The sequence below is a fragment of the Mustela lutreola genome, chromosome 3 (genome assembly GCF_030435805.1).
Source record: "Mustela lutreola isolate mMusLut2 chromosome 3, mMusLut2.pri, whole genome shotgun sequence".
In the NCBI taxonomy this organism is placed as follows: domain Eukaryota; kingdom Metazoa; phylum Chordata; class Mammalia; order Carnivora; family Mustelidae; genus Mustela; species Mustela lutreola.
In genome coordinates, this window is record NC_081292.1 from 72,727,326 (window position 1) to 72,742,739 (window position 15,414).

The 15,414-nt window shown below is 43.2% G+C and overlaps 1 protein-coding gene across 8 annotated transcripts in view; it reads right to left on the bottom strand.

Moving 5' to 3' along the window:
- The window catches only part of CHD7 (chromodomain helicase DNA binding protein 7), a 186,714-nt gene that overhangs the window by 69,535 nt on the left and 101,765 nt on the right, over positions 1–15,414 (bottom strand). For all 8 annotated transcript variants that reach the window (XM_059166380.1, XM_059166377.1, XM_059166378.1 and 5 more), the window contains 2 exons: positions 14,467–14,897; positions 315–456 (listed from right to left, as the gene is read on the bottom strand). In XM_059166380.1, the coding sequence (XP_059022363.1) occupies positions 315–456; positions 14,467–14,855 (531 nt within the window). In that variant the 5' untranslated portion in view covers positions 14,856–14,897. The remainder of the gene's footprint in view (positions 1–314; positions 457–14,466; positions 14,898–15,414) is intronic.

The window sequence follows — 15,414 nt, forward strand, 5'->3', positions numbered from 1 at the left end:
TACACAAACCAATATATCAACAACGTGTTAACATTAATATATACATCAACATCGAAAGATACATTTACAGAAGTAAATGAAGATCCTCCGTTTTCTTTATCACGGGGTCAAAGATGACAAAACCAAGAAGTCGGGGGTCTAATTTCGTGCTGGCCCCCAGCTCTCACCATTATGGCTCTAGTGTTCCAGACAACAATAAAGCCACCTTTAAAGCAGCTCTATAACAAAGACAGGGGAGGTCTAGTGTACTTGATACGCAGCTAAAGTTACCCATGCTAAATAACCAAGGCTCGGGATCAGAATGATGGTATTACCTGAACACCTGGGTCCTCATCTTCTTCAGGAGGAGGAGATGGTGGGGGCGTTTTGTCTAAGTCTGAATTTTCAGAACCTTCTGTTTTTCCCTTGTTGACCTTTTTCTTCAAAGCACTTGCTTCTGAATCAGGTTTCTTATTACTAGAATTCAAAGTGGATCACTTAGTGTTCACTTTTTAATGAGGTTTTCCACATGTCCCCATGCCTTATATTTCCCGCATTAATATCCCTAAAGTATCAATGACAACTGATAAATCGATGCACATTGGCCATTTACAGTTAAACGGCACTCTCAAGTAAGTTTTTACAGCAAAACCCCACAATGATGACCTCTGGCAAATATCTGACCTAATTAAAAAGAAATTTCATGCAAAAACTCCTAATACCACCCGGAATACATTTGTTCTTCTAGACAATGCAAAATCCCTGCCAATACACCAAGGTAGAATGAAAAATCAGATCAAGAAGTAGTTTTGCTATTAAGTTTTTAAGGTACAGAATGATTTTTTTTTTAATGTCTCAGGAAACGACACTATAATGATCATTTCTTTGTTTCTCTTGCAGAGAGTTTTAAATACTCCTATTTAAGTCCTTTTCATAACCAACACTACTAGGTGTCCTCTATTATGTCATCCAGCTATATTATTATCCAATGACAGCCTTTTAAAATATAACAAAATATATGGCAATTTCCTGTACTACATAATTTTACTTAATGCTGTCTTCTTCATTTAAAATAATCTTTGTTTTGGTGCTAGGCATTTTTGACGCAGTCACAATAGCCTTTCCTTTAAAAGCTAGGTCTCTGAAATACAAAAATATAGCAAGGCGACCCCAATAATTAAAGTGCATGTTCCATACTATGTTTCTGTCAAATGTTGATAGGATTTGAATGTTACATAAGTCAAAAGACATGAATGAACTCTAAGAAAAAAATTTTTTTTTAATTTTTTACCGTTACCTTTAGAACCTTCATTTGACATTCTTTTAGAATGTACATTTAATGGTATCTTCCATTCCAATTTCTAAACAAGCCCCAAGGTTTTCTAACATTATCATGTTATCCAACATTTAGATTCATCTAACCTTGGTAATGATTACATTTATTATTTCTGGAAAACCTAAAATTCTAAGAAACTTGAAAAAAAGATGTATTTCAAAAGCCTTTAAAAAGTTTATTTATTGAAGTTTATGAATCCCAGAAAAGTATGCTGACAGAATGCATTAAACAGCATTTTTTCAGCCTCAGTTACTACAAAGGACACCAAGACATCTCTATTGCTTTTATTTCAATAAAACATAACACGTAAAATATTTCAGAAGTATGTTAGTATAATAAAGTATCCATCACTCACCTAAAATTTCTATCATGAGTAAATAAAATATTTGGTAATCCTAAACTAGTTCTTTCTAAATACTCAGAGCTTGTTTTTATTTTGTGAACATTGTAGCATGGTAAATAGCCACATAGGGAAGTAACTTAAAAGAATTCAAGATTACAGCAAAGGGCAGTTAGATTTAAAGAGCTTTTTTATTTAAAAAAATTTTTTTTTAAAGGCAGTGTCTGAAAAACTTGAAGTCCCCAAAAGATTCATGGAAATAATATTTTTTAAATTAAAAAAAAAATCCATACAACAGTTCCTCATCCGACTGTCCTAGTGTTTACGCTACACATGGACAGAAGTCTCCCCTACCATGAGGCTCCATTTCCAGCATTTATTTCCGCTCTAACTGCCACAAATTATACAATACTACAGCTGAACGCTGGGCCCCTTTCCTTTCATCTGCACGCCAAGAGCAATCAGATTACCCTGGTAACCAGCGGTCACATGACCAGCACCTGCTCTTTTGGCTGGATGCCACTGACTAAAGCCATCTGCTTCCCTCAATCAGCTTTCAAACATTCTCAACACCTGCGCTGCAGTGTTTTGTGGTTTCTTTTATCAAATCAGTGCAAAACTGCTTCCAAAACTTTACATATTTCTCAAATTTGTTTAAATCAGAGGTAGGCCTGTCACAGAGTTGAACCACTGCCAGGTAAAGTAAGTCGGCAGCCGGTGCTTTTCACGGTGACCTCTCCGCACCAGAACGAAGTACACAATTTAATTTAGTGGGGTTACTGCACCCTGTGTGAACTATCCTATAGGAGTAAAAAGGCTTACTGTCTTAGAGCCACCAGAGCCCAGGTTTGATGAAATATCAATTTGCCGAAGGAAAGAAGTGCTAATGATTTTCCATCTGCCCTTCCCATGAATGAACTATGTGGAACCTCCAAGGCTGTTAAAAGTCAGACAAGACCTCTCCAAATGCTTCGGAAGAAAAAGCCTGTAGCCAAGGGAAGCACTCACCCCAGATCTGATTACTGAAAGATTTCTAAACTCATTAGACTTTGCGCTATTAATATTGCTCAGAGACAGCTAAGCATTTCTACGCTGACATCTTCTCATGACATCAATATACAAATCAAAAACATGTCAAGAAGTCAAAAAAAGCTACAAAATCCTCATTGTCCAACCCAAACACATTACAATTGAGGACAAGATGAAGTTACTTTGATTTTTAAACCGCCTTTGCTACTGTGCAAGAAGCTCATTTGGATTTTCAACTAAGTGTTATATTAAAACTGCTCTGTCCCCAGAAAAAGCCAAAGTCAGAATTTTTAACAAATGAGGTGTAATGCAGAACGGTGCTCTGCGCACTGATGAGGGTCAGACACACCTTAGTTCAAGTTCTGACTCTGTCATGTAGAACCTTTTCTGTCTGGGACCTGGGACAAGCCACTCCATTTCCCTGCGCCTCCGTTTCTTCTTCTGTAAAAGGAGGTTGGAAATTCTATCTTCCTCCAAGATTCATTAGGAGGTCTAAGTGAGATAGTGGATGAAGGCCTTGGCAATGTCTGACACAAATGGCCAAGGATGCACACACATCCGGAAGATATGCAGCTGGGAACGTGTTCTGAAACGTCTGCAAACAAATCCTCTGACATGACTCAGACCCGCTTGGGCCAAATCAATTGAAGACTGAGAAACAGAACCCCACCTTGCTACAGATCATTTCCTCTAAGCAACATGAGAAGGAAGGCCCTTTGTCCACCGTGCCCAACACAAGCTGGAAGAACAAACCAGCAGACAATCCCAAAGGCCGTTCCTCTCCAAGCCCAGGACCACTGCTCCAGCCCAGGCAGGTGTCATCTCCCACTTTGCCCATCACAACTGCCCACACCCCCTCCCACTGCTGCCTCTGGGGTCCCACGGGCAGCGTGGCCCACTCTCAGACCGCTAGGGAAAGGGCACACAGTGCACCTCCACTGTCGTGATATAAACTGCTCCGGCACAAAGCTAGTCTTTTCTAATGTCAGAGCCAAAACACAGCCATACAAACATTCCTTCCCCAAATTACAATTTGGAAAGCTGGAAGGTACAAACAGGACAGTCCTCCCATTGAGGGTAAGAGAATATTACTGATCAGAAACATCCCTTAAGCTGACACTCCAATATTGAGAACCGGGCCACCGAGTGGCTTGGCACAGTCCACAGAACCTCTAGCAGCTGCCGTGCTGGCTGCACACGGGTGTAGGTGATACTGGCCTCCACAAGGTGACCTGCCGGCGAGGATCACAAGGATGACTGGGGGCGTGCAGGGACCACTATCTCACTCCAGCCCCAACCGGCCTCCGCCCCGGAGAAATCCTGTCTGCTTCCATTCTGCTCTCCCAAACCCACTCTGCTTCCACATTTCCTAATTCAGGGATGTGGCGCTGCCACCAAAACCAACACCAACCCACCCTCTACGCATCACCACGGTGACCAGCTGCGGTATAGACCTGACCGCACCATCCTGCTTGAAGTCCTATCCCATGTTTAACAGGCCTGCCAGTCTGCACTAGCTTGTCAGGCCTTCTGCAGCATCTGCAAACGGCAACAGTATATTTCTACTCTTTTCACACCCCAAACCCTCCACTCCCCTTTATGCTGCAGACACCCAGAACTGCTCCCTGAGGGACCCGCCTGTTTCTTCCACCTCCTTTCCCTCCCCACTCCACCTACGGCCATCACACACTCAGGGAAGCCTCTCCTAGCCAACGCAGACCGGATCACCAGCCACATGTCATATGGACCCCACACAAGGAAGGGGTATTTAAAATATACAAAATGTGGTGGTCGCACTCCCGCAGTGATCCAAAACCAAAGCTGTATATGGACCTGAGTGTGTGTGTGAGTGCAGGTCTTTCCCCAACCAGCCCTTAAGCTCAGAAAGAGGAAGAAGTCTGTCTTATTTATCTTTATTTTCCTGGTGCCTGGTCAGGTAGGCTCCTTATCAATTTTAGCAGATCGATTTCACTAAAGAGCACAAGTCACAGCCACGACAGCACTCACATATACAGCCCTTATGATGTGCCAGTGCTTTTCTCATTAACTCATTTAAGAAAACCCCACAGATTCTATCTTTATGATGAAAGACCTATGAGGCTCAGTAAAATAGGACTGATGTGCTACCGAAATAGAGTGAGACTTAGCAAGTTTTCAAAACCAGTACATCGCTATACGCCCCCCCCTCACCAAGTCCTTTTATTTCCTCAGCCTTATCTCTGCCATTGCTGGTGTGACCGAGATACGGAGCCACCCACTCCTGAGGCCAGGCAAACCCCTACACCCTCAGAAGCAGCACATTTCTCTGGGGACGGTGCTAGTAGTCTGAAGGACTTATTTCCATTGTGCACTTTACCATGAGAGCCAGGTCACACGGGTGGCCAGCTGGACGTGCTGAGGGTCCACAGCTTAGTGACATTTAGGTCACCACCATTAGACCAGGCTCTAAAAAGTGCTATAATGGCCCCCAGTATGGTCAAAACACAAGCCGCCTTGATGAGAACTCTGAGAACCCAAACTTTATCTTCAGAGAACACATGTTATACGGAGGGATGAACTAAGGACACTTCATGCCCTTTACGGAAGAGTTTGTAGTCAGCTTCCAACTGTAAGGGTCTACACTGAAGGGCTACGTGGCGGGACCTAAAACGGGGTGGCAAGACCTCATTCCACCTAAGACACAGCACAGGGATAACGAATTCTTTTTGGTGAGAACAAGTATACGCTTTTCAAACAAGCCAAGGGCCAGAACTTACAAGAAATCCCACTAGCTGCCCTGGTGTCTTGCAAAACAGAATGCAGTTAAACACTGACAGCATTGGCCGAGGGACCTAAGTCCTCCACAAAAAGGCAGTTTGAAGAGGAACCACAGGTGATGAGCATATGGTTCGTGAAGGTCTGGACAACGGGCGGGAATCCTCCATCAGTCAGACACTTCAGATGGAAGAAGTCCGTGAAGAGTCGCCTCACCCTGGGGAAAATCAACCTTGAGGCTTAGGTCGTGAGGATTAATCAGATCTGTTTGCAGGGACTCAAACCAAAATGTCATATTATAATCTTTTAAAAGAAGAGTAAAAGCTATTGAAAAATATCCTTATATTTTATATGCTCAAAAGGCTTTATTAATAAAGACTCAAAACTAATGGATGAGAAGCCAGAGGCGAGAGAGACGTTCCTGGCATAGGGCGTTTGCAGTGTGCTCCAGCTCTAAAAGATCCAGGCGCCGTAAGAAAAACTTCAGTAAAGCTGTGAGGGTCAAGGGCCCAGTCATGGTGGAGAGAAAAGCATCGAGCCTTTCAACGTGAGTGTAGGATTCTCCTCTAAGTTTCTGAACCATGAGAAAGAAATTTAAAAGAGGAAGAAGTGAAGGAAAAAAGAGACAAGATAAAGCACTAAGAGCTCAAAAGTGTCAATTAAGGCAACATAAAATAGGATACATCAAGTAAAATTAAAGCCACAAAACAAAATAAAAATTTTAGAGAAAGTCCTTGGGCCAAGATTTATGCAGTGGCTGAACTAGAACGTAATGAAATGCCGGTGACAGAATAAACTAAGGACGAAGAGATAAACTGCGCAGCAGACAGTGGACACAAAAGCCAGCTCCTTCCCACAAAGGTGATCAGAGCCGCCAAGGTGAAGGGGAAGGCCTGGGAGCATTCCGGAGATGCTCCACAGGGCGATCTTGGGCAGACAGCATCTGGGAGCATCTGGGCGGGATGGGGGGATGGAGCACCAGCCTTGACCTGCGCTCTGCGCCCTCAGGGCCGCCTATGGATGCTGAGCTGCCTGCTGGGGGTCACATGCGTCACTCCAAGGGGGTGCCCAACCCCCCCCACCCCCGCCAGCTCCTAAATTCCACCTAGAGATTCTTCACCCAGCTCTTCTGGTTGAGAAAGAGAAAGAAGAGTTGAGAAAAAGAGAGAGAAGGGGAGGGGATTCTATCTTATTTCTGAACAACAAACATAGGACTTCAGTGACAAATTAATAGGGTTTTTTTTTTTTTAAGTTCCTTGAAAGTCACTGGATGAAAACACCTCTAAGACATTGAATTTAATCTAAATTGTTACCTTAAATAGCTCTTCTAGCATCAAGTACTCCTTAAGTATATTAACCATGCTGAATTTTTAGGAAAGAACAAAGAAAGTTAGAAAAGATACAAAAACCTAATTTGCTTTCATTTAAAATAAAAGTATATTTCAACTCAACGTGCCTCGCTTTTACATTTTACAATCAAACCTTCCAAGCATGAAGAAGCTGAGGGCCAGATAGGCAACATGTTCAGTCAGAGAAGTGGCATTGCTAAGACGGGAGCCATACCTGTCTTGTTCCTGGGCCCAGGTCTGAGTCCGAGACCTGGCCTAAGGCATCCAACCTCCTCACACACTCTCTCTAAGAGTCCAGTGCATGCCTGGCCTTTTGGGGGTACACTTCAGACCTCGACCTGTCCTGGTGAATGTCTTCTGTTACCTGGGACCATCTCTGGGGCCCCTGGTTCATCAGAACCCAGTCCCGAGGACAGCTACAGGGTTGCTGCCCCTTACTTAAAGGAGGAGGACAGAAGGGAGGGAAAGAAAGTATAATAAAAAGCTAGAAAGCCTTCTAAACAGCCAAATTCATTTTTAATATATTAAATATATTGGGGGGAAACTCCTCATGTAGTCAAGAATTGTCATCGAAAACCTCAGGGTCACTGAGTTTTATGGACTGAATTAAGGTCTGCCAGTGACAAGGAAAAGAACTCTAGTTAGCTAACACGTTATCACATCCCAGAAGCCAACATGAACACCAGCCGCTCTGGCTACATGGCACCGCCTGGCACTGTGATGGAACATAAAGAATTGAGTAAATCAGACATTACAAAATGGATGCAAATAGTACACCCTTATCCTAGAGCATATCCCCCAAGTGCCAACTGTCAGTGTCCAATTCTCAGATGCCACTCTTATTTTTAGGCACTGTGCTCCCATGACCCCAGAGGGCTGATGCTGGGCTAACTGTGGCAGTTAGAACCCCATCCCCTGGATTCATAAGGATCTTCTCAGATCGGCCAGCATGGCCAACACAACAAGTGAGATGGGCAGCTTGTCCACATTTTAAACAGGTGCCACAGGTAGGTAGAGAACTAGGCAGAGCAAACAGTAAAACCCACAAGGAGAAAATACTCTTACCCATCCTAACAGGAGAAGCCGAAGGACCATGACGGTATACTGTTCATATAGGCTTCGGGGCTACATACACAATTAGCATTCTAATGGAAGTTCAAGTTCTCTCTCCAACATCAAAATTAAGAAGAATGGTGTCTTTTTTAATTCATACTATTTCCCCAGTTAAGATTCTTTTTTTTTTTTTTTTTTTAATTTATTTGAACGAGAGTTGGGGGTGGGCAGAGGAAGAGGGTGGAGCAGACTCCCCGTTGAGCAGGGAGACTGAATCCAGCAAAGGGCTCCATCCCAGGACTCCAAGACCATGACCTGAGCAAAAGGCAAATGCTTAACCAACTGAGCCCCCCAGGACCGGCACCCCTGCCACCTGTCTCCCAGTTAACATTTTAAAGCTAGGCCACACAGACTTGTATGAGAAGCTGGAGGGAGGGCTGGTGCTTCAGATGGCTGATGACATGCTCAGGGTGGATTTGCACAGCATCTAGACTTGAAGGGGCCCTTACCTGGGTGGGCAGAAGACAACTAGCAGAAAGATCTTTTTTTTTTTTTTTTTTAAAGATTTTATTTATTTATTTGACAGACAGAGATCACAAGTAGGCAGAGAGGCAGGCAGAGAAAGAGAAGGAAGCAGGCTCCCTGATGAGCAGAGAGCCCAATGCGGGGCTCGATCCCAGGACCCTGAGATCATGACTTGAGCCGAAGGCAGAGGCTTTAACCCACTGAGCCACCCAGGCGCCCCCAGAAAGATCTTTCTATATCATGTGACAAATTTTGCATTTGTACAGATTTTCATACCTTTCAAAAGCATTTTCATATATAGACTTTTTTTTTTTTTTTTTTTAAAGAAAGAGAGGGAAATAGGCTCCCCGCTGAGCTGAGAGTCCAATGCTGGGCTTGACCCCAGGACCCTGAGATCATGACCTGAGTGGAAAGCAGAGGCCCAACCCACTGAGCCTCCCAGGCGTCCCTTATATGGACATTTTTAATAATCATTTAAAAAAAAAAAAAACAATCAGCCTAGGACTCCTCCTGCTCTTTATCCTACGATTCTAAGGTCACCACCACAATGTAGAATGGCAACATGTGCCCCACCCTAAAATGCCACTTAAGAAAGTCTTTGAAGGAACACATCTCTAAAAATAACCCCCTTTAGCATTCCACTGCCACCACCAGCCTCCTCCCCAATTCAACTTCCATCACATGGGCACAATGAGAGTTGGAAGCAAGGTCGAAGCCACACTCTCCCACATCAACCACAGAGGCAGCAGGCCACCACTCTCAAGCCCACCCCAGCTCCCTGGACAGGCAGAAACAAAGGTCAGCCAGGCCCAGGGAAGGAGTCAGCAGAACCTGCTTTGTAAGGGTCAGTGGTGCTGGGCATTCTCTTGCCCCGAGGACTAGCAAACAAACCACGTGTTGCTAAATCTAGCACAGTCTGTACTAAAAAGTGCCTGATGACTACTCCCTCTCTGCTCACTCAGCCAACTGAGGACAAATCAGACGGAGGAAGGGTGATAAGGTGGCCTGTCACTGAGAAGAGAAAGACTTTGAGATGGTCATCCTGAAGCAAAAGAAGGATTTGGGATTAAGAGCCAATGGTGGGGCGCCTGGGTGGCTCAGTCAGTTAGGCATCTGACTCTTGATCTTGGCTCAGGTCATGATCTCACGGTTGTGGGATTGAGTCCTGAGACTCAATCTCATCCCCACCCTCAGTGGGGATCTGCTTGAGATCCTCTCTCTCAACCCCTCCCCCTGCTCACATGCTCTCTCTCAAATAAATCAATCCTTTAAAAAAAAAAGAGAGAGAGAGAGAGAGAGAGAGAGAGAAAGAAAGACTCTCAATAGCCCCCCTTCAAAGAGAAGAGAACTTCTGAGACCACCAGGGAAGGCAGCCACCTCCAGGTATCCCTGACCTGGAGCTTGGATTTAATGAACCAGAGACTGGTAGGGCAGACCAGGGGCAGAGAAGCACAACGCCCACAGGCACATTTTCCCCCTTGTTCCTCTCCAATGCTGAAAGGGCTCGAAAGTCCATTTTGTGACCACACGTTAAAAAATCTGTACCCTCTTCTGCAGGCACACTGTCCAAAATACCTAATTCAGTATTTCCAATTATCCAATGCCACAAATCAAAACTAAATCATAGGATATAAAAGAAAGAACAAAGAAACAGAAGAAAATCTGCAGGTTTAATTTACTTTATTACCTACGTACCTGAGGGAGAGGTATCTGACTCTCCAGGCTTTCTGTACTGATTAAGCAAAACTAGTTTAATGGTTTGCTTTTGTGTCTAATCTCTGCTGAGAAATTTTATGTGTATAAGAGCACACTATATAAACTATGTACTAGGTTACCTAACATAAACCACCACGGGGCTTGTTGGCTGAATAAAAGTATTCCTCAGGTAAAACGCTGCTACTTTCTTAGATCCTCAGAGGAAAGTTGCCACATTAATAATGATAATGACAGTGTGGTTTGCCAAAAATGTACTCTACATATTTTTAGCACTTTGTGTTTTTGAAAAATAAGAGTGGTACATCTGCCGTCCACTTAAAATATTGCGTCCATCCTCCTTGAGAAACGGCATTTTAGTTTCCTGCTAACTGGGATGCCGAGGCTGGGAAACGGCAAGGAGGCTGCACCAGAAGCGAGTCTCCGCGGCTCCCTTGAACCAGGGCTTCACCAGTCAAGTCACAACCTCGGGCCAAGTTCCCTTCTTTATGCCCATTCAAAGAGTCTTTATAGAGCTAAATGGACCACTAAATCCTTCAAGAGTCATTCAAAGGAAGCGCTTCCTCCAAATTCTCTCTCACTGCACAAGGCCCATGCTTACACAACAGAAAACACACTGAAGAGAAGAATGCAAAATTCTCCTGTGTCAGCTCCTTGAATTCTTCCAATATGCAAAATGGCATCCCCTCCAGCCCACAAATGTCTTAGCTCTTATTTTCAATATTTACTGCCAATATTTGAAGGCTATAAGGACACCTGGGGAGAGCACCAGGAAAAAAAATGGGTAGAAAAATATATATTTAACATAAAAGGGAAAGAGGAAAGAAAGATACATTTCTAATAGGAAAGTGGAATGTGGCCCATTTTTCTCATTATTAAGATTTTAAATGCCTTTTCCTGAAGTGCTGAATACCTTTTTCTGTTTCTCTATCGTTCTATGTCCCAGCTTCTAGGTGGATTCTGTGAGTTTTTCTGCACAGGCAAGGCAATATCATTGTATGTGGGTTGCCAAAAGGGCCAGTTTGCTGGGAATGGCCACAAATGCAAGCCCCAGCCGCCTTCCGGAATGCAGGAGAATGGCAAGTGGTGAGACAGACATCCCAAAGGCATACAGAGTCAGACCCCTGAGGACAGCCACCCTTTCTAAATGTGCTCTAGCATCGAGAGTGTGTGACTGAGGCAGAACAAGCTCTCTCCCTGCCACAGACATAACACAGAGCCAGGCAGACCAGCAGTGGTTACTTCTGTCACCACCCGCTCAGAGAGCGTTATTTGTTTGCGGAACGTCACCAATGATCCGGCATCCAGGGCCGAGTGGGAAAGATGCGAGCAGTTCTACACTAAATTTTTCATTTCACTTCTGTTTATTCCCTTCTATTTCAGCCCTCTGTAGGAAAATTATTTTCTGTATAAACAAATTCATCAAGTTAACTTATTCAAGGATGGAAATAACTGGTATCACATAACATTTTGCAAAACAAAATTGCCACTGCTGTATTCCAGTGCTTAAAAGCAAACTGCTATGGCAATTCAACCCCAGTGCTAACATAACCCAAACCCCCTATTACCTTCATCACTGCATATTCAATTTACATAATTATTCTGCTATGCTATTCAGAATTTACATGTAGTTGTATAGCATTCTACTTATCTGCACTTCAGGGACATGATTTCCTTCCTAGATTCAGCAGAACGCAAGACCACAACTTGACATACTCAATTCATCTGGCCAGTAGAAACTGTGGCTCAACAAAATAATGGGTTGGTTTGTTAATTTACTGAAAATCTCTATTCGATTACCATCTTCTTGGACAGCCACCTCCATCTGAGCATCAATGACAGGAAAGCCTCCCGGGATGTCCTCATCACACTCTGTCATGACTCAGCAGGTGGCCCAACAAGTAACTGGCCAAGTCACCAAGGCCAACAGAGGTCCTCCAAACACTCCTGGCACCCCTCAACAGGGCCCATGTCTCTGGGCCCCGTTACAACAGCCCCCATTCTGCATGAACTACCTAACACTCAGTGGAAATGTTTCATTTGATTATCTGCACACCACTTGGGGATTAACAACTGTCACCTCTAGGAGGCATCCACTGAACTATGACCCTAAGGCAATGGGGGGGGGGTGCCCAACACTCTTCCTGGGAGAAAATAATCACATGCCCTCTCTCCTATCAAAAACATGTGACTCTAATGCAAAGCCATTACTTGGATTCAGCAATGCCAAAAATTTACTCTGCACAGACAATTCAAACTTAAGGATGAGCAGCTGAGAGCACACACTGGAATTTTCTCTCGTGGGTAAACACAGGGCCTCTCTCCGCACCGAGGCAGCCCAGGTGATCAGAACTGACTGGATCTGATGCCCCAAGTTCCTAACACTTGTTTACAGTTGTTGGGAAATTTTCAGTAAGTTTCACTGTTCAATACAGCATTTTGATATCTGCCCTAATATATCCCAAAAGAGGCAAGGGTAAGCTAAAAGTATGTTTTTAAAGACAGGACTAGGTCAAGGTAGACTCAGAACCTGAAGGTAACATACTTGGAAATTTATGACAAGATCCAAGACACAGTGGGTTTCTTTTTTTTTTCTTTTTTTAATCGACGTTTATCATTAGGTGCTAGATTCAAAAAATTAAGGATACAAACTAAAAAGACAGATAGATCTTGAGGCTAAAGCTAGTCTTGGTGACATATTTTCCGAGTTCTAGGAAGCTTCTTTAGAACACAGGCTCTTACGTTTCAAGTTTTAAAGTGATAATAATACATTCTTTTAAAATTTTGCTACAATTTCTCCTTGGGAAAAATAACCATATGGTTCCTCCTACCAAAAGCACAATACTTAGCTTTTAGGCAATTATATTTCTAAAAAACCCTTGATAAATCAGACTGAAAGTCTACCCATACCCTCCCTGCTCACATCCTAACACTTAACAGAGCACCTACAAAGAATAAGTACTTAATGAAGCATTTAAATAAATGAAATATTTCAATAAATGAAAGCAAAATTTATAATGGGTTGTAAGTTTAGAAGAGTGTTCACATGGGAGAAAAATGGTTTTTAATTAAGAAACCGCTTACTGAGGCATCAAAGAAGGTTCCTAAGTTAAGTTAAGTTACCTGTAAGACTGAGTTACTGAATAGAATTCTGTTATTTTGGCACCATAAAAAGTACTGATGACAAAAATTTTTAAATGACTGTGATACAGACTTTCAAAACACTACAGAGTAACTTATTTGGGGGTTGTATAGATATTCTGAGCAGAAGTTTGAAAATCCAACTTTGCTCTTTCCCTTTGCAGGGACATCTCCATAGTCACAGAAATCATCTCCGCTCTGTATTTGCATATGCACCCACAGGAAAGCCTACAAGTCAAAGGTTTGCAGGCCAGCGAGCTCAAAAAGTTCTCATCAAGCACGTCTGTCGCAGACCTGAGCGTGCGTGTGTACACACACGAGCGCGGGTGTGTGTGTACACATGTGCATGGGGGTCAGAGGGGGAGTGTGTTTTCTAATGAAGTTTGCAAACAGGTTCAGATTAACCAAGTCTGACCATACTTCCATCTGGAAACTATATTTTCTAACATGAGCCATATTCCGAAAAATAGATTCAGATGTTTGGAATTGGTTCAGAACGGTTGTAAGAAATGTTCAGTACAAATGAAAAAAATTAGTCTTCAATGTCTTCTCCTCTCAGCTTTTCTTACTGAGTAAATATGCCTTCTGGGGGGTCAGAGTCGGTAGGGGAAGTACAGAGGGAAGTATGGAGTGGAGGAGGGTATTTCCTAGAAGCTAAAGAGTGTGCTATTCTTGCATGCATATCTAATGGATAACTGCTATTTGATTTCTCCCACGTTGCCCACTAGCATTTCAACCCTGCCCCTGGAAGGCTTACTCCGCTGAGTGGAGAGAATTAATTCTCCTGTTTCAACTTCTGGGAAACAGGGCTGAAATGCTGAGTGAAATACAGTGACCTATCTTGCTCCTGTAATCCTTCTTTCCCTGTTTTGCATTGTCCTTGAAAATGAGGTTGCTGGTCTAGGCTTATAAATAAGTAAGCTGGTAATCTGGTTCTATTTGGTCAATGGCAAACTTTCACAAAAATACAGGCAGCAAATGATTTTAAAATTACAAAGAATTTTTACCCAGTGAAGTCTACAATGTACCATCCAAATAAACAGCTTGTGGTAATTGAGTCCTAAATCCCAGAATGTATAAAACTCTTTCACTTTTCAGGTTGGGTTATCAGAGAAAGGAACCCGGTAGCAAAAAGCAAAGTGCTGCCCCTCCCCCATCCCCAGACCCCGCCCCCTTTCAAGGGCTGTCGCTGCCCCCACTCATTTCTACACTGCGTTTGAGGGTGGTTATTTCTGCCCACAGCCTACCTTGACTTTTTGCTGGATTTGGGTTTTGGCGTGGCAGTTTTTGCTTTCTTTTCCTTTGGCTCTTTGGGAATCTTAGGGGCTTTCGGGGTCTTGGGTTCCTTGGGCTCTTTTTTCTCCTTGGGTTCTTTCGGTTCCTTCGGATCTTTTTTTACCTTCGGCCTTTTCTTTTTCTTTTTCTCTTCTTGGGACCCATCTAGTGAGTTCCTATTTAGTTCTTGGCTATCAACCCCACCAGGCAAGTCATCTTTACCAAAACTTTTACTGGGCTCCTCGGCAACAATGTGGTTATTTTTCTTCTTCTTCTTCTTCTGCTGTGGCTGCTGCTCTACGGACGGCAGGTAATCATCACTCTTCACTAGCTGAGCGTTCGGTCCACTAACCTGAGTCATATCCGGCACTGGTTTCTCCAGAAAGGGCTCCGACGGAGAATGCTAAGAGACACAAATGGGAATTGAAATTAGTTTATCATTCTTCATACTTAAGAAAGGAACTGAAAGTTAGTAGCTGATGCTTCTGAAACTTTACACTCAAAGTAGCAAATATTTTACCGACTATACAGTTGTAAAATCTATCCTTTTCTCTCACCCAAAAGACAAGAAAGCACTTACATAAACGGTTAAAAAAGAAAAAGGGCAACCAAGCAATACAGTAAAAATTCTGGTTCAGGAAGAAAAATAACTCTCATTCACCTGAAGACACTGTCCATTTTCTTAGCAGCCCCTACGTGTGTGGGACTTGGCGAATGACAGAACAGCGGCAGAAGCTAACCCAAAGAATGAATTTAAATGGAGTTCTTTTCCTCTTGTGGGAATGAGAACTCAAATTAAAGATACATAATTAAGCCGCTTTTAACAAGAACAAGTATACTGAGCACCGCATGATTCAGGTACTGTAAAAGTTTGAAATCCAAATATCACACACAAATCTTATATGGTACAGGCCATTTCT